Source organism: Amblyomma americanum, chromosome 2 (genome assembly GCF_052857255.1).
Source record: "Amblyomma americanum isolate KBUSLIRL-KWMA chromosome 2, ASM5285725v1, whole genome shotgun sequence".
NCBI classification, from domain to species: domain Eukaryota; kingdom Metazoa; phylum Arthropoda; class Arachnida; order Ixodida; family Ixodidae; genus Amblyomma; species Amblyomma americanum.
In genome coordinates this window covers 9,216,777-9,240,972 of record NC_135498.1, presented here as the reverse complement: position 1 = coordinate 9,240,972, position 24,196 = coordinate 9,216,777, and the positions used below count along the sequence as shown (strand labels likewise).

The window sequence follows — 24,196 nt, the reverse complement described above, 5'->3', positions numbered from 1 at the left end:
CAGCTTAAAAGAGTTGAGACATCAAAGTGTTTATTACGTATTTTCTTGCATGAAATCACAGGTTAGGCATTTTCTGGCTTATCTGTGCTGCTTTTCATGCCTGTATTGTTTGTGATTTTACCTGAACTTTTGCAGGCTATACGGGTGCTGGGACTGCTGGGCGCATTGGACCCTTTCAAGCACAAGCTGAACATGGGCATGATTGACGACTTTAGTGATTCGGGGGCAGTTGTCAGCATCAGCGTGGTTCCACCTGAAAGCCAAGGTCTGTGATTTTTAGCTTGACTACAGATATAAGTGTACAGTAAAACCTTAATTTGAAGTGCATTGGACTGCGTAAAATGTTCAAATTAACTCTCTCTTGCGTGGGGAAAAGGATTGACTTCTAGGTTTCAGTTTTTTTTCCTGTAAAAACTGTTGCATTTAAATTTTATGCAGTGTGTAAAAACAAAGCTAAATAAATGCACATCTTAGGCACATCGGTTTGAATAACAAATTGTGCATTTCAACACAAAATTTTATTTGGCAGAAAAAAAATTTACAAAAAAATCGTGTGAAGGTACACTTTTATCTACTATATATATGTGCATAAAAATGTAAAAAAAATTGTTTTCATGTATGTGTGTTTTTTTTTTAATATTCCGCAGCAATAGCCCATTATCTATAAACCATATAAACATGATCTTGGTCATTTCAATAGGCATGCTTGTGTAGAACTCTTACGGAAGCTCTGGCACACTCCTTGAGATACAGACCATCCAGGTAGACAACGAAAGCATTACGTGCTCCAAGTTTGACAAATTTCAGAAAAAAGGCTGATCTCTTTAAAACGGACAAAAATAACAATGCTTGGACTAAAGTGTCCAAAGCTTGATTCTAAAAAATTTCAGGTACCTATTGCTATTATTGTTTAGTTTATTCATAACCAAAGTTGGACAAAACACATAATTGTGGCACTCAACCTCTTTGTGATCAAAAATTTTTTGTGCTTTAAAAAGGTTTGGAGGGAAAACCAATTGCAGAACTCTTTTGTTGTAATCATCAGGCAAGGACATATAAAAATATCAAGGAAATTCAACAGGTTGACCAGCCACCCTTTGGTTGATCTTGGCTGTGACCACCCACTATCAGTAACTTCGATGGAGGGCATGATGATATCAGGTGCTTGCAGTTTCAAGTGCTGCTGCCAAGCTGCGGACGGTACAAAGTGCAAACGCTCCGACAGAAAAAAAAAATAAAATACATAAAGGTTCATGCCTGTACTACTAGGTGCAGCAAACTTACAGACACTATTTTTTTTTTTTTTTCCCTTCTATTGTATTGCATCTGTAATGTCTCGTGAGCCTCACCACAAAACCTGCCGACATGCAGTTTGCAATGGGATTATTTTGTGATGGGATTTTGGTTTCCGAAACTGTCTGATTTAGTGCAGTTTGTGTCAAAAGACGTCTAGGTATCCTGTGAATATGTACTGATTGCAGCCTTGCAGGGCAGTGAGGTGCAGCCTTTCTTCAAGACTGTGTAATCTGTAGCAGCTGTGTGATCCCTGATTTATGGTGTCATGCTGGGGACCTGCCATATTGAAACAGAGACTTCTCAGCAGGAAAGGGTAGAAAACAAACATGTAGCGTCTGCGGGAATTTCACATTGTATATAAAAGTTCATGAATTTTACTTTGTGTATAACGTCTGCAGGAACAGTGCATTGTGTTTAATTATCAGCAATGATGTTTTTCTACTAGTGTTAGGAGAAGGACAAAGAATAATGGAAACATTGGTGTCAATATCGCTTTTAGAAGCATGAGCACATCAGTCAAATGCCACTTGCATTCTTCCTGAGTGCACAGTCCATGTGTGAACGAACAGCTCCTCCCTTTGCTTGTGCTGTATGCAGAGCTCAGTGCGAGTGAGATGCTGGTGAGCATGGGTGGCAGCCTGGAGGAGTTCTACCCGGCCATGGTGGTGTCAACGCTCATGCGCATAATGCGAGACCCTACCTTGAGTCAACACCACACCAACGTTGTCCAGGCCGTGGTGTTCATCTTCCAGAGCCTTGGTCTGCGCTGCGTTCCTTACGTGCCACAGGTTGGTGGGCGCGTTGTGCATTGTTGCGCATGTCATTCTCATTCCACAAGAGCTCTCGTGTTGTGCTACACCAGGTCAGAAAGAGGGAGGGGTGTTGCGTTGTGTCTGCTCCGTTAGCGGACCCAACGGGTAGCGAAGAGCCGATCGTCAGAAGTCGGGCAGCAAGCACTCGGGCATCGCGTTTGACGACGATGCAGAGACGAGTCGAGCAATAGAGAAAACTAACAGAGATTTATTTACATGGTGATCGAAGCGATTTCGGTCCCACAATGAGCACTACGGCTCGTTTTAAAGGGTCCCGTGTCCCCAGGTCCCTAGTTGGGGAACTTGGTTTAATCAAAAGCGTCCAATCACTACCCTTTTGGGTCACGTGCACTTTCTTCGGGAACCACCCACCGTGACGTCCCCGACACACCCTCGCCACTTCCGGCGCCTGGCCGTTCCTGCAGCAGCGATGACAAACACGAAAGGCGACCCAGGTGGAAGGAGTGAAAACAAGGCACAAGTCGAAGCAGCACTTGCGAACAGAGTTCCGCACAATGGAAGAGGAGGCGTCTTCAGAACGGCTGGTACACAGGTGGTGGGGCTCGCTGTAAACAACAGCAGCCGCGTCCGCCGCCGGGCACGGGCCACCCAACAGGACACCCAGACACACTCTCGCCGCCTCCGGCAACTGGTTGTAATGGGCTTTGCCACTTAGCGCACGACCCTCCCGGCGCCGCTCTCCCGATGCACACAATTGAAAACATACGCGCGCCGGGAACCCGAGGAAGCAGCTTGGAGCAGTTTGGCCAGACCAGCGGATGTCCGTCCGAAACCCACTGTCCCGAGGCTCGGGATATTTCGAAACGTAACAGGGGTTTCATTGGGGCCACTGCTTTGCTTAGGATGCCCTGCCATGACCAAAGTGCTTCTCTCTTTACAGGCATGTTTGTTAGTTTGTTTACCATAATCATAGGCAGTAATGCAGATTAATGGATATTGTTCCGTCTTAGTCGACTCCGACTAGAAGTCGATCCCATAACTCTTTAACTTGCAGCCCTTTCTAAGTAAAAAAAAAACTGCCTGTCATAGTGTGCACAGCTTAAAGCAAAAAACACATAACGGTGCTTTTGCAAGGCCAGCTGTTGGAATCAAATGGGGATCAAAGGCGATAAAACTGCACCGCATCCTTTCTTCCATACTTTCGTGCAGCCGGCTGACTAGCAGCAAGTCGAACTGAAAACAGTCTTGTAGTTAAGAATTCCAGCGCAGTGTGCATTCCGAAGGTTGACACATGGAGCTGCATGCATCCTGCCAGGGACAGGCACCAGCACAAGGTGCGGGCTGCCCACTGCTCGGCCGGAGCTGCAGAAAACCTCGATAATTTGAACTCTGTTCGAAATCTGAGATAATTCGAAGAATTTCCGCAGCTCCGTAATTTTTAATGCAAATTTAACTGGCTAATTTGAAGTGACGGCCTGTGCCAGCCCGGTTAATTTGAAGATCTGGGGTGCTCAGTGAATATGCCCGATCCTGATTTCAGCGCAGACCAGTGCTTAACGTTGTTTAACGGCCCCTTGGAGCTGTGAGGCGGCACTGCAAAGTGATGCTGATTAAATGCCGATGCTTCACATGCGGAGCATGCCTGTGCCCGTCCCGCAACGGGTTGACAGCGTGCAGTGCCGGCCTGCGCAGTTCTTTTCAGCAGTGTACCATGGTCAGAGGGTTAGGATAATGGCATCTCAAATACCATCGCGTATTAGTCGACCTTTGTTCAGAAAAATGGCCAGCCTAAATTGGGGGATCGACCTATACACAGAGCAGGCGTATTTGCGAGGTCTAAGGTAGTTTTGGACGAGTAGCGGGTAATACATGCTCTATGCCAGCGCCCATTCCAGGCAGGTTGTGTGGGGCTCCGGTGTCAAAAAAAAAAGATACGTTTATTCGTGTGCAAATCGGTTGTGCTAAAGAAAATTAAAACTTCATGCCGTTTACCCAGCTCGTCCCCGCTGGTGGTTGCTTCCTTGGACGAGCGGTAGGTAGCGCGAGAGCGAACTCCAATAATCTCAGAGGCGTGCGTTGCAATGGAATTCGAGACTGGAGGACCGTGTGCAGTTCAGTTTGCTGTTAGTCAGTCAGGCCTCGCGCGATTGTGAAACGTAAAGTGAATTGTCGTTTGTTCACTTCTGATCTCCAGTGGCATCAGACTCTGTCCTTCCTTGTGATCGCATCATTGCGCGATTATTCTTTTGAGTCGCACATGACGTGATGGCATCGTACGGGGAACTACAAAACAAAGTGGTGTGGCAGGCTGACACGAGGGACAGAGGGGAAGGGGGAAGAGGGGTGTATGCGTTGACTTGAGCAAGGGCTGTAAGGGCAGCATGTGGTGATCACAAAGTTCGCGCAGTAAAGGTAGTGCGTTCCTGAAATGAAATCTTTCGGCTCGGTCTCATTTTTTTGCTGTACTTGGTTAATTCGAAATTCCAGTTAATTCAAATACTTTTCGCATTGCTGATGACTTCGAATTAACGAGGTTTTACTGTACCTTAGACCCTGCAGATAGGTTGACTCCACATATAGGTCGGCCCCCTAATTTAATATGGTTGTTATTGGAAAACAATGTCGACTTACATGAGGCAGTACATGGGAGTTATTGGCCAGGAACATGTGGAAATCAGTATACAAGTAGCAACACTGGCTGAGAAGCAGAGCAGCGCAATAAATACGGACGTAGCAGGTGCCATCTCAATCATGTACAAGACAGCCCACATATTAATATGGTGGTACCAAGTATAGAACACAGTTGGTGTAAGAAGAAGTTTAGTATATGTTTTATGAGCTAGCCGCTTCTTCAAAGTACTTTTTTTACTTGTTCTCAGGTGTTGCCAGCGCTGCTCAATGTGGTGCGCTCTGTGGATGCCACGGTTAGGGAGGTAAGTTTCCACGACTTGCAAGCTGGCTTTTGGCTTCAGCCTGCTCCTCTCAGAGCTGTTGTTTGGCATTAGCTAGGGCAATTTTAGTGAGCGAAAATGTTATGTTCACTTTTTTTTTTACTTGATTTTCATCTCTTGCCAATGTGTGTGAGTTTTGATGGAAGGTATAAGAATTGAACTGCCAGCTTGGTTGCTGTATCTTCTCGTGACCCTCGTGAATTCCTTTCAGTTCCACTTCCGTCAGCTTGGCCAGCTGATTGCTATTGTGAAACAGCACATCCGCAATTACTTGGATGACATCTTTGCCCTTATAAAGGTGAGTTGTTAGTTAGCGGGAATTTTTATTTATTCGTCATCCTCATTGAACATGGTGCACATGCAATGCGCTGTGCTTGTATGTGCAGGAGTTCTGGGCAGTGAACAGCCCAATGCAGCTGACCATCATCATGCTGGTGGAGCAGATTGTCACTTCTCTAGGCTCAGACTTCAAGGTGTACCTGCCCAAGCTGGTGCCCCATACCCTCAAGGTCTTCATGCACGACATGAGCGCAGACAGGGCTGTCACTGCAAAGGTGCCGCCACTCACTTGCTCTTCGTCTTGCATTAAAGGCAGCTTTGCAGCGTTGGTCTTGTATAGCCATGTAATGACATAACAAACATCCAGTTATTCGATCTGACTTTTTGTCCCCATCAAAATCAGAGGCTCATTTGAATTCGAACTCACATGATTCAAACAAATTTTCAGCCCCCTTCGAGTTCTAGAAGCAGTTGCACCTGTGTGCACAGTTCACTTGTGCTTTTCACTGATAGCTCTCCGCACTGTTCGCACATGTATGCCGAACCTTGCAGTGTTGCTGTGGGCCACATTTGCAGTGCTTTAGTTTATAGGTGGCTTAAATCAAATGCTGTTTTTCAACTCCCACCTAACCTTCTATTTATTTATTTTTCCATTTTTTATTTATTTTTGTTATTATATATATATATTTTTTCACTTGTTCCAGGCAAGTGTCCGAAGCAACTCATAGGTTTTTTTGTGCGTGTCTTTTCTGTACAGCTGCTGACAGCGCTGCAGAAATTTGGTTGCAACCTTGACGACTACCTGCACCTCATACTGCCTCCCATCGTCAAGTTGTTTGACTCGCCAGACGTCCCCAAGAATGTCAGAGCGTAAGTCTCCCTGTGCATTGTCTGTTGCACTGGCAGAGCGTACTGTGGACAGGCATACAGATAACGATGAAAAATTTTAAAAAGGCACCACGAGCTTTATACGGATTGTTTCCTGTGTGCCGGGTAATGTTGAAGCATAAGAGCCTGGATGACATTCAGGGATGCCATTAACACTGATTTTATAAAAAAAAGAAAGGCAAATCATGTGTGAACGGACCCGCCATACTGCTGGCATGTAAAAAAATTGTTTCTAAGTGCAGCCACCCTGTGTTGGCATTTCTCTGAGTGACGGCATGAAGAAAGTTGTTTATGTACATGCCTCGGTGGTAATAAAGGAACAGACGAAAATAGCTTTCATGGTGCCTTTTGCTACCTCTGTCTTCCTCTTTGTGCATTTGTTCATGAATGCAGCAATAATTAGCTTAACTGTCTGTGCTCATGTCTAACCCACACAGAGCCACCAGTCCTGCACTGACATATGTGTCATTTGCATCACAATTTTTCCTGGACTTGATAAGAGGAGAGACCTTTATTGGAAGTAAATGATTTGTGTGTTTGCATGGTTTTCATCCAGCAGGTTCAAATAGTGCACCCAGAGATTGTTAGCACTGACAAGATGTGTTTTGTTTTGTTTTGTTAAGAACAAAAGATCTTTCATATGAAGTTTCTGAAAAGGTGGCTAGCAGTGAATGAGGAGGATTCTTCTCGTGGTTGTTTCCCATCTTCGCTTTCATGTCCTTTTGTGCAGTCCTGCAGGATTAATGTTTGTGTACGCACCAAACTCTTTCTCCTCATTTAGTCGTGAAGTGATGGACGAGTCACAACAAAAGTAAAGGGAGTAGATCTGAGGTCAGCATTACTCTGATGCGCAACCTTGTGGAGTTTAGCTGGTTTGCTATGCCGTTGTATGAGTGTGTCAGTGCCACATTTATGTACCAGCATTCTACACCTTCGAATTTCCTATGACCCAGAAATTGCAGCATTTGGACTGTGGAATTTGTTTTGTTTAGTGTTGGCATTGCTCTTAGAAAACAAAAATAAATGGAGCACTGATCTGAGGTCAATATTACTCTGATGTGCAACCTTGTGGAGTTTTGGCTGGTTCGCTATGCCGTTGTACGAGCATGTCAGTGCCACATTTATGTACCAACATTGTACACCTTAGAATTTCCTAAGGCCCAGAAGTTAGAGCATTTGGACTGTGGAATTTGTTTTGTTTAGTGCTGACACTGCTTTTAGAAAAACTGTGCTATACATGCATTGGGTTTCCACACGCTGTTACTAATCACAGAGTTTTGGAGTTTGTAGCTGTTTGGTTTTTCCACATGATTCTTTTCAGTATGATTCCTCTTATGCGGTTTATTCAAAACAGCATGTTTCAAGGGGCTGAAGTTGAGTGGGACGGTTCTCACTTTAAAATAATTTTTGCTTATAAATTGCTTTTTTTTTTTAAGGCACTCACTGTGTATATTTTGCTGCTCATACAGTGAGAAGTGAACCAGCATGCCTGCTTGGTACTGACTGCTGATGAAGTAAACCGAGAATTGACTGCACATGTTTTGTTCAACACAAGGTGTTCTATCTCTGCAGCACTGCCCTTGAGACCATCGACATTCTCTCGGAGTCTCTCGACTTTTCGGAGTTTGCAGCCCGTATCATTCACCCCCTAGTCCGGACCCTTGACACCACCCCTGAGTTGCGCTCGGTGAGTGGTTTCCTCTTGATGGGACTTGCAATGCATAAAGAGAGTTGGGTACTTTCACACTTTGGCACGGAAGGGGAGAATTGCTTTCACCTTTCCTTGTGGACTGGTGCGGGGTTTGATAGTGGGTTTGAAGGTTTGATAGTGGGTTTGAAATTAATGGAGTCTCTTTAATAGCAAGAAAAGTCTGTTTCAGTGTAAAATATGGTGTTATGTGTGTGGTGCGCTGTGTCATGCACTCCACTACCATGGCTGCATGATTCCGCAGATTAATCTTAGGTCACAGAACTCAATGCAGGCTATTCAGATATATCTAGTTTGTGCTTGGTAAATGTAACACTGCTAGGGAGATGTGATGAGTTCACGGCTGCCTCTCTGTGGCAAAATCCATAAAAGCCCTGTCCTGTTTTATACCGTCTCTGCGAATAAACAAATTTATATTGTCCATTTGTTGGGATACCACCCTACTACATCTTTCGGAGCCGCCTGCATTTTGGAGTTAGTGGGGTTATGTAAGCAGAATGTTTCCATCCTTTGTGTTGGGAATGCTGTGCGTTGTGAATTTTGCTAGCCTGTTACAAGTACCGATTTGTGTGTTTCAATACTTGTTTATGCAGCAAGCTATGGACACCTTGTGTGCTATGGTTGTTCAGCTGGGCAAAAAGTACAAGGTCTTTCTGCCGCTGGTTACCAAAGTTATTGACAACCACAAGATCATGCACCAGCGGTACAATACTCTTGTGACCAAAATCATTCGAGTAAGTGAACAAAAAGTATGTCTTTCATTTGTTGAAATATTTCTACATTTAGGCAGGATAAGCCCTGACAGCAATTATATGCAGTGATGCTGTACATAAAAAGTAAGAGCAAATTGTTCCAGCTCCTTCAGAGGAGCCTTTTTTCTGTTATTTTGTTACTGTCACCTTAATTGATCATGGTCTGATAAAGCTGCTTCATCCAGAGGTTACTGTGCATGTCAAAATTGTGCGCATGCCTGGCAAAATCAGTAGGTGTGTGTGTTGCTGCAATAAGTGAGCTTTCTCACTTTCCCCCACCTTATCTCTGGGGCCATCATTTTTATCTCGGCTCTTTACATCAGTAATGTTTTGGTTTGTTTTCCATAGCAGCTAGTTAAGGTTATAGTCATTTTGTATCTCTTCAGTATTTTATCTGCCTTCTAGTCATAAACGGTGTGCATTTCTCTGAAATTTGTATGAGAATGTTCAGTTGCTGAGTTGGTGATGTTCTCATCCAGTGCACTAGCCTCATGGACGACGACGAACCATTTGCCATGGACAAGCGGCAACCCCGAAGCAGACAGCAGTCAGAGGACCAGCCTGCACCAAATACAGAGATCACGACTGTCAAGAAGCAGAAGGTCTGCTCAGCCAACTTGGAACGGGTGAGCAGCTCACATTCACCACAGATTCAGTAGTTATGAGCAGCAAGATGGACCTGTTCTAGGGAGTGTTGCCGGTTTGCTGGCATGTTGTTCAACATCAGCTGGATAGCTGTCCTGTGGTAAAAGCTTTGTCTGGTACTCAAGAGGCTTGCTATGTACTTTGTGCTTTGGCTCTTTGGGTGCGGCTGTGTGATGCATAACTTGTGATACAGTAAGCAAATGGGACAGGGTCAAAAGCGCTGCCCATATACTGCTAACAGGAGCTAGTCAAATTTTAAGGTGAAAGCCTTTAATGGCTCATGCTCACGTCCGTTCGTCCGTCCGTTACGCTCTTCAACTCTATAAGAAAAAAAATCGTTGTGCACAATGGGATTCCAACCACCATCTTTCTGTTCCACAGCGGAGCGTGCTAACGACTACGCTACTTCCTGCCAACACATATGTAGTTATCCTTGTCTAGGACGCTGGAGAGTGTTTGCAGAGAGGCGTCGAATCAGACGGATGCCTCCCAAACACCCTCCAGTGTCTCCAGCATTTAAGATTCACAAGCAATTGTGTTCCTAATCAACATTTTAACCACACATCAGTGACACGAGCAGCAACACCGCGCTAAAGGCTTTTGCCTCACCGTACTTTAGGTCAGCAAAATGCCCCCGGGAATTTTTGAGTTCAAAAGAGTGTCTTTGTGTAACAAAAGATAAAAAACGGCTAATTTTGACACAAACCACACAAAAAGACCAGACAGGACGGGCGCCGCCCGTCCTGTCTGGTCTTTCTGTGTAGTTTGTGTCAAAATTAGCGCTGTTTTTTATCTTTTGTTACACAATGTTACGCCAACTAGTCCAGTAAGAGGTACTGTTAAAAGGGTGTCTTCTTTCCTTTTCTTTTTCCCTGAATAATTGCCATTTTGTTCACCTATTCTTTCCCTGTGCCATGTTGTTCTCCGTGCAGTGAATCCATGGCAGCTTTCCCAGTTCTGCCTCTCCTTACAACAATGAGTTGCATTCTAAATATATACAGGAGTCACAGGAAGCAGCTTTCATATTCTAGCAGGAAATGTAAAAGTTTCTTTAGTGCAGTGCAACACACTTGCGGTTCTTTGGATGCAGCTATGGACGCCTTGCAAGCGTGTTTCCAAGGATGACTGGCTGGAGTGGCTTAGGAGGCTAAGCATTGAGCTTCTGAAAGCATCTCCATCGCCTGCCCTTCGCTCCTGCTGGTCCCTGGCCCACAGCTACAACCAGCTGCCAAAGTGAGCATACCTTTAGCATGCTGTTTGCTGACTTGCCGGTGTTAGCTGTCACTCAGGTGAACTGGTTTGGAGTGCACAGGCAGCAGGAATGTTTGCGGAACAACATGTGAAAATTCCTTGCCCAGTTGCCCAAGGAGAAGAGGAAGTTAGTCTAGTCAGGATGGCGGAATGTTTTTCCTAGAATGTGCATTTTTGCATGTGTGTGTTGGCTGAAAAAGGAGGAGGGCCGGGGGTTACGTGCAAAAGTGTAGCAGGGCTTGTTGTCAGGCTGGTTAGCATACCGGAGCCATGGAAAAAATTTTCAGCGCAAAGAATATATTCAGATTTCAGAAAGACAATGCAGGAACACAGAATTCATGGTTTTGAGTTTTTCATGTGAACTTATTTGTTCCATGCTTGATGTAGTGAATGATCACAACAATGCACTTGTGAGCATACATAATGCACCTCTCAGCATAACTGCTGCAACTTGATTCCACTCTTATGTGGTCACATATCATTCAGGGGGATAATGCACATAAAATGACTTCATAACTATGGTATCTTGGAAGTCAAGGTATACCCCATGGCACGAGTACACTTTAAGACCTTCCATTACAGCAGCTGGCCTTGCCCAGGCAGAAATGGTATAGTTTAGTACATGATCATTTAATTCACAAAATTATGGCTGTCTCCAACTTGCCGCTTCTTGTTTTCTTTCTTTAATGACTAATACAGCAGAACCGCATGTTATGTTTTTTACAAGGCCGCAGAAAAAAAAAGACATACCAGCCTGGAAATGTAGTATATCTTGAAGCGCAGCAGCCAAATGCAGCGTGTAAAAAAATTGTACTTTATTCTCCCCTGCTTTCTTTTTTATTTTGCAAATGCAGCGTGCTGCGTCTTTGGAGTTTGCCAGCCTTTGTCTCTCTCGCAGTCGTTAGCAGAACATCCGAAATGCCCTGTGTTGGCTCCCTGTCTGCCTGAGCAGCTATCTTGGGGGGGGCAATGAAAAGTAGAAAGGGCAGTTAAAAAAGAACTAAAAAGAAAATTGCCCGGCCCACCATGGGAGGCAACAGTGAAAAGGGAGAGCACACGAAGCGGGAGAATTGCAACACATATGTGCCTCTGTGCTGTTTCCGTGGCAGCCACTGAAATCCTACACAGTCCTGATCTAATGGAGCCTAGAAATTGCTTTTTTTTGAGCTACAGGGGTCAAGAAAAAAATAGGGTGACAGAAACGGAACCCTCGTGAGTAAGCCTGCGCGACCCCATTTTAAATGCCGCTGCTCCTGCACCGAGCGTACCGTGTAATCTTGTGTAAGGGCTGCACCTGTGTACGGGCCGCACCCCCCGTTTTTGGACTAGATAATTGAGAAGAAATGTGGCTATACTTTTTTTTTTTTAATTCATGTATAGGCAGCAACTGCAAAATTCACACCCGAGTTAAAAAAAAGAAAAGAAGTGTGGCCCTTGTACGTGTTTATGCGGTAGTTCCGTTTTGCACTTTTGGTCATCCGCACTCATGCCGCAGTTGTGATGAAGCTGCACCAGTGGCTGCAACAAGTGCAACAAGTGCCCGTAAATGTTTGTGGTATCAGCACAGTGCATCAGAAGGCACCAAACATGATGGTAGTCAAGCGCCAGTGGAGTGTGGGGCTTTGGCTACCATGCTGTACCCATTGTGCATGCTAAATGTAGACTGTCAAAATGGTGGCACAGGGTAAACCACAACTGCGAATTGACATTCACGACGTACCTTATAGGAAAGCCAAGTTTGCATTGCATTAGTTGTAGACAGGAAACGCCTCACAAAAACGTAGCAGCCGGGAATATAACAGCGGGGTTCTACTACTACTTTTATTATTTTCTTTATTACTAACTCGCATGCTTTTTATTTTGCTGTGAACAGGAAAGATTTCTTTCATTTTGAATTTTATGTCTGTCTTTTTGGGTTTCCTTTTACTGTCTTTTTGTAGGGACCTGTTCAATGCTGCATTCCTGTCTTGTTGGGTCTGTCTGGGTGATAATGACCAGAAGGAGATCATAGAGAACTTCCAGAAGGCTCTGATGGACCAGGATATCCCCGAGATCACCCAAACTCTGCTCAACCTGGCCGAGTTTATGGAGCACTGCGAGAAGGTGGGGAACCAGTGGCATCTCGCACATGAATCTTGAGGCCTAGTGGTACAGCAGAACCCTTTTGTAGTAAAGTTACTGGGACCAGCAATAATCCTTACTCCATCAGTTGTTGGTGACGCCATGGCTCTGAGGATGCTGTCTGATAATTAATTGGCTTATTGTTGGTTCATAAAATAAATGTTCAGGGATACCGTTTATTCTGCTCTTATCTTCTATTTATATGACAATTATTTACTTTCAGTTTTCACATTTCATGTTGGCATTGCGATTTCATCTAAGTCTCATGGAAGTACCGCATTTACACGTATACTACACAGTTGCAAATATAACATGCTTGACCCAATATGAAAACCAAAGCTTTGAGTGAACACGGTGCTGTCTTCAGTGGCCTCAGTGTCATTTAAGAGGCGATAGCTAAGAAACGCACGCTACACAATCGAGTGTGGCACAACCCCCCCATGCAGTGCCGCTGCACCCCCGTTACTTGCCACTGCTGCCTTTATGCTTCTCGCTGTCTAGTGCAGCGAGCATTTTCCCTTTTCTTCCCTTCCCTGCTCATCACTGCACTTTTGCTGGATTTCGCTTCTCAGCAGCACCGCCTTATTTCTACGCTGCTAGCCATCTTACCTTCTTTTAACGCGAGAGCATTAAGGAGCTCGTGTCGCAGAAAATCTGGCATTGCCGTCGGCGCCATTAGCGTTAGTGTCGTCGCCGTTGCTGGCGTCATTGACCACGAGCAAAAATTTCATGAAAAATTCTTAGAGGGGCAACCTAGGAAGCAGGTGGGCCACGTAGGTCGCGTAACTTTGTGGCGTCATTACAACCTGCCCACCAGATTGTGAGCAAACTGCGCACCGTAGCAGGTGGCAGTTAAATTAATGATTGGTCGAGAGAAGATGCTCGGCAAGAGGCAAGAGCAACCTTGGTCGCATAAGCCCCACTGGTGGCAGCGCCTGCCATTGCAGGGCAGTGGCGCATCGCTTAACCGCTGCACCAGGAATGGTATGAGGACTCCCGCGGTCTAGGAGCATCAAGTAGAGAATGACCAATCCTGCATGTATGGGCGTTAACTCATTAATGCTGTCGCGTCATGCCATTAAGGCGAAGCTTGTGTGTCCCTTCCAATTTTTTTTTTTCTGTGCGCGCTTTGTCTCATGACTTCATGGCCCTCGAAAAGTTGGCTTCTGCTCTCAGCTCACAAGTCTGGTGGTTAAGCCATCTCAAAGAGCACTGTTTTATTGTCCTCGGTATGCCTCCGAATGTTGGCCTCACAATTACGCCGTCATGCACTTGTTGCTCTTAAATGTCTATGACTGCGCCCGTGCGGTGATGTCATCATGCCATGGGAGGTACATTGCCATGGCCAAATGCTGTTTACTGTAACTGATTATTCAGATGTCTCTACTATAAATGAAAAAAAAGAATGTACAGTCGTCTCTGCAATGCAAAATGGGACTGCAGTCTCCCTTTACTGTATATGAGTTAGTACTTTATCCAAGTTTACTATAGCGATTTTCTACTGTACCAGAAAAGCTTTATGAATGGAACCAAGTTTGCTGGACCCCTTGGTTGTGCTCACTATTTTGAACACTCATGCAAGAAGGCAAGAAGATGGAGACTAATAAGAACTAAAGACAAACATTGGTAATGTGTGTTGCACAGCCATCAACTTAACAGTGTAATGGAGACAGGTCCCGTTATTAAAGCATTGGCACATAACGAATACACACTACTCCTATGCATTTACAATTTCTGTTTTATAACCAGAAATGCTAATAGGAGGACAGGACATCCTGCTGGTGCTGGTAGTATGACATGTGTCTGTTCTTTTGGCTCTCTACTGTATTGGTAGCTAGCATGTATTGCTGACTGAATAAAAAATGGTGTATACCTTCTAAATGTAGTGCATTATTAGTTGCCCTGCTTTAGCTTAATGTGATGGTATTCAAAGGGCTATTTTGAGTGGCTCCTGTATATAAGCCTTAGGTTCTTTGTGTTTGTACCTTCAAGTCTGCTTTTTGTCGAAAGGTCAGTGACTGTTGAGGGAAATGACTGAATAGTGCTAGCAGACAGGACGGAAGAGAAGAACACAGACACATGAGCTGACTAGCAATTGCTTACTAGCAATCTAGACATGCGCATTTGTCTGCGTTCTTCACTTCTGGCCAGTCTGTTAGCGATGTTCAGTCGTTTCCATCAACATGCACCAACCAGCCTGACTAAGCCCTCTTCAGTGACTGTATGTTAACTGATGCCGCCGCATCTATTTTTGAGCCAGGCTACCTCTAAATTTGCTGTGATGGTTTTTGTTACCTGATATTTATTTATCCTTTCTTTTGAACCTGGGCCGCCTGATATTTATTTATCCTTTCTTTTGAACCAGGGCCCCCTTCCTCTTGATCAGAGGTTACTTGGTGAGCGTGCAATGAAGTGCAGGGCATATGCGAAGGCACTGCACTACAAGGAAGATGAATTTCACAAGGGTGTTACTACCGAAGTATTGGAAGCACTGATTAGGTATGTGGAAAAACTTCACATGCAATGCACTAATGACTTGGGAATCTAACTGGTATGGTAACGTAAGATATTCCGTTGTCCAGCACTTTTAGTTAACTCTGACAGGAGAGGTAACCTTGAGTGGTGTTGACCATGACAAAGGCAGCGTGTGAATTTGGCAAGTTTCTTCATTAAATTGTTGAAATGTCTTTCCCATTTGTATCAGATATGCTTTTGCAAGGTTCCTCAAAATCTGTGGAGGGTGTCTTTATAGGGGTGCTAGAAAAATGTTGTTCCAGCTGTTGTTCTTGTGCACTATATGTATGTTTTCCTTTTATCTCATTGGGCAGCATCAACAACAAGTTGCAGCAGCCTGAAGCAGCTGCAGGTGTCTTGGAGTATGCAACCAAGTGTCATGCAACAGACCTGGTCAGTTGGTCTCTATTGTAGGCATTTTTTTTTCATTGCAGGCATTACCAATTTGTATGACTTGTACCATCTGTGCTTGGTCATTACACTGCAGCTTCATTGGGAATGTTAAAGCATTAATGAAAAATTTTTACATAAATGACTATTAGTGTAATGCAGTTGCACGGTGTTGATTATCTTCTTAGAGCTTGAGTGGCAGCTGCCCACCTTGACTGAGATTTGTGCCGATATCTGCAGAAAGTGAAAGAGCGCTGGTATGAAAAGCTTCATGACTGGGAGAATGCACTGACGGTCTACGGAAGGGCGCGTGAGCAGAAGCCAGACGATGTGGAGCTTATCCTGGGCCAGATGAGGTGTCTTGAAGTGCTCGGAGAATGGTACGTGGCATTTGTCCAAGTTGCACATTACACTTTTGATTTGTAGTGCACATGTTTTGGAAAGAAAAGGCGGATTTGATCACATTTGGCAGGTACCCTCGTGTCGTGAATAGCAGTTTATCAATATCTCTTATGAGGAAAGTATATTGTAGTTGTATCTTGCCATTACTCCTGTGGGGTAGATGCGTGAAGTGTAGTGAAAGAGCTTGAGATTAAATTGAGGGCTGCCTAGCAAACTATGGAAAGAAAAATGTCTGGGAGAAGAGCAGGACTTGTTCAGGGAACAGACACAAGTTAATGATATTCTAGCTGAAATTAAAAAGAAGAAATGAACATGGGCAGGATATGTAATCTGGGGAGCAGATAAACAGTGGTTTCTTAGGGTAGTAAATTGGAAATGTTCTACTGCATCTATTTCGACAAAACTGGCATTGATAAAGATCTGTATGTTCTCCTGCCACATTGTATGTCTGCATATTGCGATCACTTCTAAGGGACAAGAAATCAGATGTTGAACTAAAGCTTACCAGTACTCCTTCTTTTCACATGTCACCTATGTGGAACAAACTGCCTTAATAACATGGTTGACTGCACATTTGTGGAAGCGTTTCATGCACTTATTCATAAACTGATTTTATCCTAAGATTGCATAATTCAATGTATGCGAGTGTGTGCATGTTTTTGTTGTGTGTATGGCTGTTTCATGTGGTGTTCGAAGAGTCCCATCGTCTGACTATGGCACTTGTAATGCTTGATTTTTTTGCACGTCCCCCCGTGCAATAATGCCTTCGGGTGCTGCTGAAATCCATGAAAGGATAAAAAATTAAAAGGCAAATTCATTTAGGGAAGGTAAATAGAGTTAGGTGGGAGAGTAAGATTAGGAAGGTTGCGTAGTGGGCCGCAGCTGGTGCAGGACAGAGTTACTTGGAGATTGGTGGGAGGGGCCTTTGTTCTTGAACATGCACAGCCGTGCTGATGATGATGGCTTGTTGTTTAACTCACGGTGCAGGGAGCAGCTGTACCAGCTGGCGAGTGAAAACTGGAGTGGCAGTGCGTATGTCAACCAACAGAAGATGGCTCGTATGGCGTCAGCAGCTGCATGGGGCCTTGGTGAGACAAGAAGGCAGCCCTCTTTTTTTGCGTGTTTCTGTGTGTTTGTGTACCTAAATGTACTTCAATGCTGTGAGAGTTATGTACGCTGGCTTTCATTTTAGTACTTGTTTTTGCTTAATCTTCAGATTTCCCACTGTTCCATTGGTTTTGATCACAACAGTCACTGCATGGCTCATTACCTATTTCTCGAACCACACCTCAAGGGAAAAATTAGAACAAAGAAAATGGCTTAAACTAAGAGCTTGATGCTTTTGGTGCTATTGTATTGTGCGACATTGAGTCTTTCCGTTTGCTCTTTGCAGAAAAGTGGGACACCATGGAGGAGTATGTGCAGGTGATCCCTCGCGACACCACCGACAGTGCCTTTCACCAAGCAGTGCTTGCTGTTCACAAGGAGAACTTCCAGTTGGCTCAGCAGGTAAGAGGGGTGGGAACAGCAGTCCTGAGAAGCGTGCTGCTGCATGCCTATTTGGAGTCACTGGGCAAGCACGCTTCAGGCTTGTGTGCACATTTTAGCCTTTCATTGGGCAGGGTACACTTAGGCTATTGCAGTTTAGGTTTCTAACGCAACTGTCACGGCTGAAAATTGAACCCCGATGTTCTCAGCTGTAATGCGCATCTACTTTTGTTCCACTACTGCTTGTGACTTGTGACATCCTGTATTGCACTTGTCTTTTCCTTTAGTATTTAAAAAAAAAGTTTGATCTTAATGGGTTCTTCATATATGTTGTGCTTTTTATTCTGCATTAGGCAAAAAAAAAAAGTTCATCTTCTCAAAACACATTGCCACATGAAAAAGCTAACCATTACATGTATTTGGGAACGCAATGCTGTATGTATGCACGTTCAAGTGACATGCAGTGCTGTGCTGGCAGACATATCTGACACGTATTGGTCTAGCAAAGTGACAGCTGACGTTTGTGGCAATGCTGTTGGATTGGTAGGATGGCCAGAATTGTGGTGAAACCAGTGATGATTTTTGTATCCCCAGGCAGCATTTTACATAGTCTTCCGCATGTTCCTTCTAAATTGCTTGGGCCAAAATGATGGTGGCATTGGATTTAGGCAGTGAAGTGAACACAGCACTTTCTCTAAGTATATGCGTGTGTGTTGGGCCATTCCAAGTAGCTTTTTAAATCCTTGGTATGTAGATGTAGCCAGGCTTTTTGCTGTAATTGGCAAGGCTATAGGCTCATAGTGGCATCTGTGGCATAAGTACATTCTTATTTTGTCCGAATGAAAGATTTTGCGTTGGTAAATTTTAGCAAAACTGCCGTGATAAACACAGAACTGATTGCAACCTACGTACCTACAGCCTTAGTGTATAGAGGCATGCATCCACTTGTACTACTTCTATACTTTACACTGTGCCCTCCAATTTGTCATAGCACATCAGTTTTGATGATGCTTCAGGACCACTGCAGCTTGAACCTAACCCTGGTGAAAATCTTCCCAGTTGAAATTCCCAGTTGTTTCAGTTAGAACCTATGGCTCCAACTGGGCTGTGGTAACCCAAACTACGCCTGTGTTTCTTCTCAACAGTGTCTCCATAATTAATGTCTCCCTTCTTCTTTTATCGTCTGTTTCAGTTTATTGACAAAGCAAGAGACCTGATTGACACAGACCTTACTGCCATGGTTGGAGAAAGCTATAGCCGAGCCTATGGGGTGGGTATAACTGGCAGAGATACTGATATTTTTCTTCTTTTTTTTTCGTATATAAATGCATTGACGTTGTGGTTAAACCCCTGCAAACTATTTTTTTTGTAACACTGTAATGATATCCATACTTACTGCTACTTCAAGGTTAACCTTTGCATGTCGATTCCTTTCGAAACAGGCGATGGTGCAAGTGCAGATGTTGGCAGAATTGGAGGAAGTCATCCAATATAAGCTTGTACCTGAGCGGAGGGAAGCCATCAAGCAAAAGTGGTGGGACAGGCTGCAGGTGAGGGCTTACTAGTGGTCTCCAAGTGCTCACTGTGCAGATTCTGCCCTTCTGGTCTGCCTCTCCGCTATGCATTTATTTTGTTTGGAAAGCTTGATTGCAGGTACACTAGACTCGCGTTAAGAGGAACTCAGTTGAGATGAATTCTCCAATGAGATGAACAATGCGAGGCCATTTGGTTTTGTTTTCTAAACGTGACACACGTCTCAATAAGCCACTGCAGTGGCTGAGTGGTTATGGCGCTCGGCTGCCGGCCCAAAAAACGCGGGTTCGATCCCGGCCGCGCCGGTCGAATTTCGATGGAGGCGAAATTCCGAAGGCCCGTGTGCTGTGCGATGTCAGTGCACATAAAAGAACCCCAGGTGGTCGAAATTTCCGGAGCCCTTCACTACGGCGTCCCTCATAGCCTGAGTCGCTTTGGGACGTTGAACCCTCATAAACCATAAACAGGTCTCAATTGAATTTTTGCAGCAAGAAACATCAGATAGCCAAGAGTCTAACCCAAGAAACACACCAGTGAGTGGGTGGGTGAGTGAGAATGGGTGGGTGGATGGGTGGAGTTTTCAGTCGCTTTTACAAATAAATGCACACTCAAGTGATGTGCATTTCTAATTTTCACATCTTAAGTGACTTGTAGACGACACTGCAGTGGCACATTGTGCAGTACCTGTGGGTGGGTTCTGCCTTCACTTTACCTCGCAGGGTTGCCAGAGGATTGTGGAGGACTGGCAGAGGATACTTCAGCTCCACTCCTTGGTGGTGAAGCCCAAGGATGACATGCGCAGCTGGCTCAAGTTCAGCAGCCTGTGCAGGCGCAATGAGCGGCTGGTGAGAAATTGTTCACCAGGGAATCACTGATGGCCTAAATCTGCTGCAGTAGCTGTATGAACTCTCTTTGGGGCAGGCAAGCACCATCGTGGTATGTCATGAGTAAAAGCACTCATATTAACCTGTTGCCCAGTGGCAATATTGGACAGGTGAGCGTGAGTCACTGGGGACATGCAGGCTGGATGTCTGCACACTCAGGAATGTGCGCCAACTGTGGTCATATGGTTCACACAGACCTGGGAATGAGTGCACTCGTGGGAGCAGAGAAAGGGGTATAATACAACTAATTGCTGCACTTTTTCACATCTTTGGAGAGCGAAAATTGTGAGAATGTTCCTTTTTTTCTCCCTTTTCTGCAAGTTTCTATGCTGCAGCTACAATGCCTAGTTAAATATTTGTACTCTTTCCACTACCACCATCTATCTCATCATGATAGAAGCAACTGGGAGCAGTCAGAATAAGTTCGTATAGTCTCGAGAACACTGGCACTGTGTAGTATGGCTTGTGCTGTGTACATTTTATGTGACATTACTCGCAGCCCCACTGAAGACAGTGCGATCTTTGCAGGCCCAGTCTCACAGAACACTAGTAACACTCCTGGGTAGCGACCCTTCACTAGTGCCAAACCAACCTCTGCCCACAGCCTACCCCGCTGTAACGTTTGGCTACATCAAACACATGTGGCAGAGCAACCAAAAGGTAAGGTTGCATTGCTTAGACTCCGCAGAGTGCATCATGGAGTGTATGCTTCTCATGAGCGCACATTTTGTTTATGCTGTCTTTAATTTATTCCCCATGTAGGAGAATGCCTTGAGGCAGCTGCACCATTTTGTTCAAACAGAGCTTCCAGCTAACAGTACACTGAACCACCTGTGTTTGCCCATTCCCAATGAGAATGCCCAGCGGAGCGAGCATCAGAAGCTGCTCGCCAGGTAACACCTCCTGCCTTTTCATCTTGTCATCATTGCCTACTGCAGGTCAGATCTTGTTTTTGTTGCGAGCCCCACTATTGTGCAGAGATTCAAAAGGCCTGCATGATTCAGTGCTGCAGAACAGTTTAACACTATTACAAAGCAAGTCATGCCTCTCCTGTTAACCTTTGCAGTGTAACTCATTCAGTACCAAAAAGCAAGCTTCGTCTTGGACCTGTAGTGTGAACGTAAAAATGCTTTTATTAAGGCCACTCAAAATGTGGTACATCAGCTACATCATTGCTATCAAAAAGAGAAGCAGCTGCATCAACTACACTACACAGCAGGCTTGGTTATAATTGCCCGTGATCACATTTCGCAGTGTGTTCAAGTAATGTAGGTTGGATTCCACTTAATGCAACCACACTGCTGCATGTAAACATTGTTAACTTCTTGATAACTTCTTGTTAAATGTTTTCTCCTCCATGCAGGTGCTACCTCAAGCTTGGCCAGTGGGAGGAATGCATGCAAGGCATCAATGAGAGCTCCATCCCCATGATTCTGCGCTACTACCAGCTGGCCACAGAGCACGACAGTGATTGGTACAAGGTCAGTCTGAGATCAGCTGCTCCCCCTGGCCCTTTCATTAGAAAGTTCAGTCGACGTGTTTATGTGTCAATGCTGCACCTGAGTACGTGATGCAATGTAATAGAGGGCTCAGGAATAATTTGGCCCACCTTGGGCTTGTTATCGACATGCACTAAAATCTTAGTGCTACATTGGGGCCTTTTTTTTTTTCATTTTGCCTCCATTGAAGTGCAGTGACAGTGGCTGAGAATCAAGCCCACAACCCTATGCATCACAAGCTGCTGAGCTTGCTGGTTCCTAGTTCATTGGTTCTTGTTTCTTGTGTAGCTTTGTGACCTCAGCTTAAGGGGGGGCTTTCAGCAAAATTTTTTGTATTTCTTGAGGTTTTACATGAAGTTTCTTGAGCATATGAGAAATAATGTTTTGAAAATTTTTGCATGGTCTACGAAGAACATCGTTTTCTTACTTGTTTGTTCCCTGAGTCTTGTTAAGAGCCTGTAGAGCTAGCAAAATGCAGCAGAAGGCTGGTTCATTATTCATTTCGTTTCTACAGGCATGCTAGAGATCAAGAGAACTTCTTGCTGGGCTAGTTGGTTATTGGTCATTGTAGTTTAAAGGCGTCAAAAACCAAGCACTCGCGCACACGCACACATAGGACAGAGCCCCACTTTCGGAGTGGCGCTCTGTCTCATTTTCTTCTCTCGTGTGTGTGTGTGTGTGGTTTTTGACGCCTTTAAACTACAATGTACGGATCAAGGCATGCTTAGAATTTTTTTTTTTTTTTTGCAAAATGCTAAAAAATAAAAGTGCGCTCGCAAAAGGAAAGCACTGCACTGCATATCATTCGTACTTCTCAGAGGCTTGATGATGATTTTGATGAAAATGGAGCGGTATAAAACTACATGTTCATCATTGCAAATCTTGGACAAAGCAGTCAGGCGTCCGCTTATTGAACCCTGTGATTTTAATTTTCATTGACGGTGAACTACTTTTTGGGCGCAGATAAAGTGTGAATGAATAGATGTGCCAGCCATGTATCACTCTGCCTCGCGTCATTCTTAGTCCTTGAGGTCTGTGATTTGCAGAACGAAAACATGGTAAGAGGTAAAAGAAGTGATTCTCTCAGTCACGGTACTTGAGCTTTGTTACAGTGAAACATGCTCGTATGTACTTCGGATGTATGACTATATATTTCTCAGGCACGGATGTAGCGCACTTGAACAGTCATGCTAGCTGTGGTAGCATTGAATGCTTTGTATGAAACAGAGTATATGTGCTTATATTAGGACATGTTCTGCAGGAAGGCTTTGTAAGTGAACAAGTCTGTATATGTATTTGGTGGAAGCAGGCTTCCATTTCATTCTTCCCTTCCCAAATACATTTTTAAACCGCTCCCACAGCTCGGTTTTCTTTTGATCTAACAGCGTGGTGTGCTCTCCGTTAAGTACCTAGTGAGTTCAGTCCACAAACAGGCGCTTATTGATATGTTTTGTTCAAAGCTTTATTCTCCAGTGCTTGTATAAGCACATTATCAGCTGCAAGAGGAAATTCATTTGCAAAGGTATGGCAGAAAAATAAACTAGCTTTGACTCTGCATAGTTCGAGCTCGGAGGAGACCAAATTTTGTTCGAATCAAGAGAATCCTTTCTAATCCACTTGATGTTGACAGGATCAAAGCCTCGGGCCACCTGGTGTGATTTCGAATTAATGAGAACCCATTCTACGTAATTGGAGGATTCTTCGGAGCTTTCAAGCATCTCAAATATGTGGATGTGCAAAGAGAAGAGAAAGTTCTCTGTTGAATCACAGATATTTTTGATGTCATGTTACTTAAAACCGGGCAAGCTATTATAACATGCAGCCTTCCAACGCTTCCTTCAGCGCATAAACTTACTTCATTTCTGTAGGCTTGGCATGCATGGGCCTACATGAACTTTGAGGCTGTCCTGTTCTTCAAACACCAAACTCAGCAAGGCAACAGTGCCAGTGCACAGCCCTCACAGCAGCAGCAGCCACAACAACCTCATCTGCATCAGGGTGGAGCTGGTGAAACCACGAACTGTGACTCCGCACGAACTGGATTGGTGAGTCGCCATAACACTTTCAGCTTTCACTGTTGAGCATGACGAAACATAGTGGACTCAAGAACAACTTTCTCTTTTATGCCATGATTGCTGTCTTTGTGTGTCTAAAAATAGTAGCTTTTCTGAGGGTTTTAGAATTTTTTCTGTCTTTAATGTAGCTTAGTTTGTGTGAGGCAGTGTGATTTTCGCCTGTGAATAAACTGGAAGCCACGTTTTTATGGCTGCACATGTTGACTGTGATGCTTTCTGCTTTTATTTGCCTGAGTGCTGTTATGATGGTGAGCACCTATTTTCAGCAATAAGCGGTTTTGATCTCTTGGATTGTAAGCAACTAGTACTGTATTTTAACTCGTGGCATATTGCCAAGTGCCTTGAGTATGAGGCATAAAGCTATTGCTCTGAGTAGCGACAGCAGCGGTCTATGCATTATGTACATTATGTATAGCATGATGGTGATTATGGTTTGAACTCAAGGTGATTTGGTTTTGCATGTTGTTCTTACAGACATCACAGCACGTTAAGGATTACACAGTGCCTGCTGTGAAGGGTTTCTTCCGCTCAATAGCCCTTTCTCATGGAAGCACCCTACAAGACACGCTAAGGTGGGCTATCCAAGCAAGTGTGTTTGTTTTGGTCCCAAATGCATAGAACATGTGCGTGCTTGTGGTGTATTGCCATAACCAGCAGCAGCCATGTTATGTTCACTGCAGGAGAAAGGCCTGTCCAATTGATCCGTGCCAGCAGTGGCCATTTTCTATTATATGTTCGGAGATCTCT

General features: G+C 44.5%; 1 protein-coding gene across 4 annotated transcripts in view; it reads left to right on the top strand.

Annotated features, from left to right (window-relative positions):
• mTor (serine/threonine-protein kinase Tor) overlaps nt 1-24,196 on the top strand; it is an 82,623-nt gene that overhangs the window by 40,352 nt on the left and 18,075 nt on the right. For all 4 annotated transcript variants that reach the window (XM_077652986.1, XM_077652983.1, XM_077652984.1 and 1 more), the window contains 24 exons: nt 136-265; nt 1,894-2,084; nt 4,949-5,002; nt 5,232-5,318; nt 5,407-5,574; nt 6,057-6,169; nt 7,760-7,874; nt 8,489-8,629; nt 9,127-9,273; nt 10,383-10,525; nt 12,484-12,646; nt 15,030-15,163; nt 15,493-15,571; nt 15,809-15,948; nt 16,958-17,058; nt 17,364-17,479; nt 18,651-18,728; nt 18,901-19,008; nt 19,711-19,836; nt 20,404-20,535; nt 20,638-20,768; nt 21,239-21,356; nt 23,243-23,419; nt 23,924-24,021. In XM_077652986.1, coding sequence (XP_077509112.1) covers nt 136-265; nt 1,894-2,084; nt 4,949-5,002; nt 5,232-5,318; nt 5,407-5,574; nt 6,057-6,169; nt 7,760-7,874; nt 8,489-8,629; nt 9,127-9,273; nt 10,383-10,525; nt 12,484-12,646; nt 15,030-15,163; nt 15,493-15,571; nt 15,809-15,948; nt 16,958-17,058; nt 17,364-17,479; nt 18,651-18,728; nt 18,901-19,008; nt 19,711-19,836; nt 20,404-20,535; nt 20,638-20,768; nt 21,239-21,356; nt 23,243-23,419; nt 23,924-24,021 — 2,990 coding nt within the window. The remainder of the gene's footprint in view (nt 1-135; nt 266-1,893; nt 2,085-4,948; nt 5,003-5,231; nt 5,319-5,406; nt 5,575-6,056; nt 6,170-7,759; nt 7,875-8,488; nt 8,630-9,126; nt 9,274-10,382; nt 10,526-12,483; nt 12,647-15,029; nt 15,164-15,492; nt 15,572-15,808; nt 15,949-16,957; nt 17,059-17,363; nt 17,480-18,650; nt 18,729-18,900; nt 19,009-19,710; nt 19,837-20,403; nt 20,536-20,637; nt 20,769-21,238; nt 21,357-23,242; nt 23,420-23,923; nt 24,022-24,196) is intronic.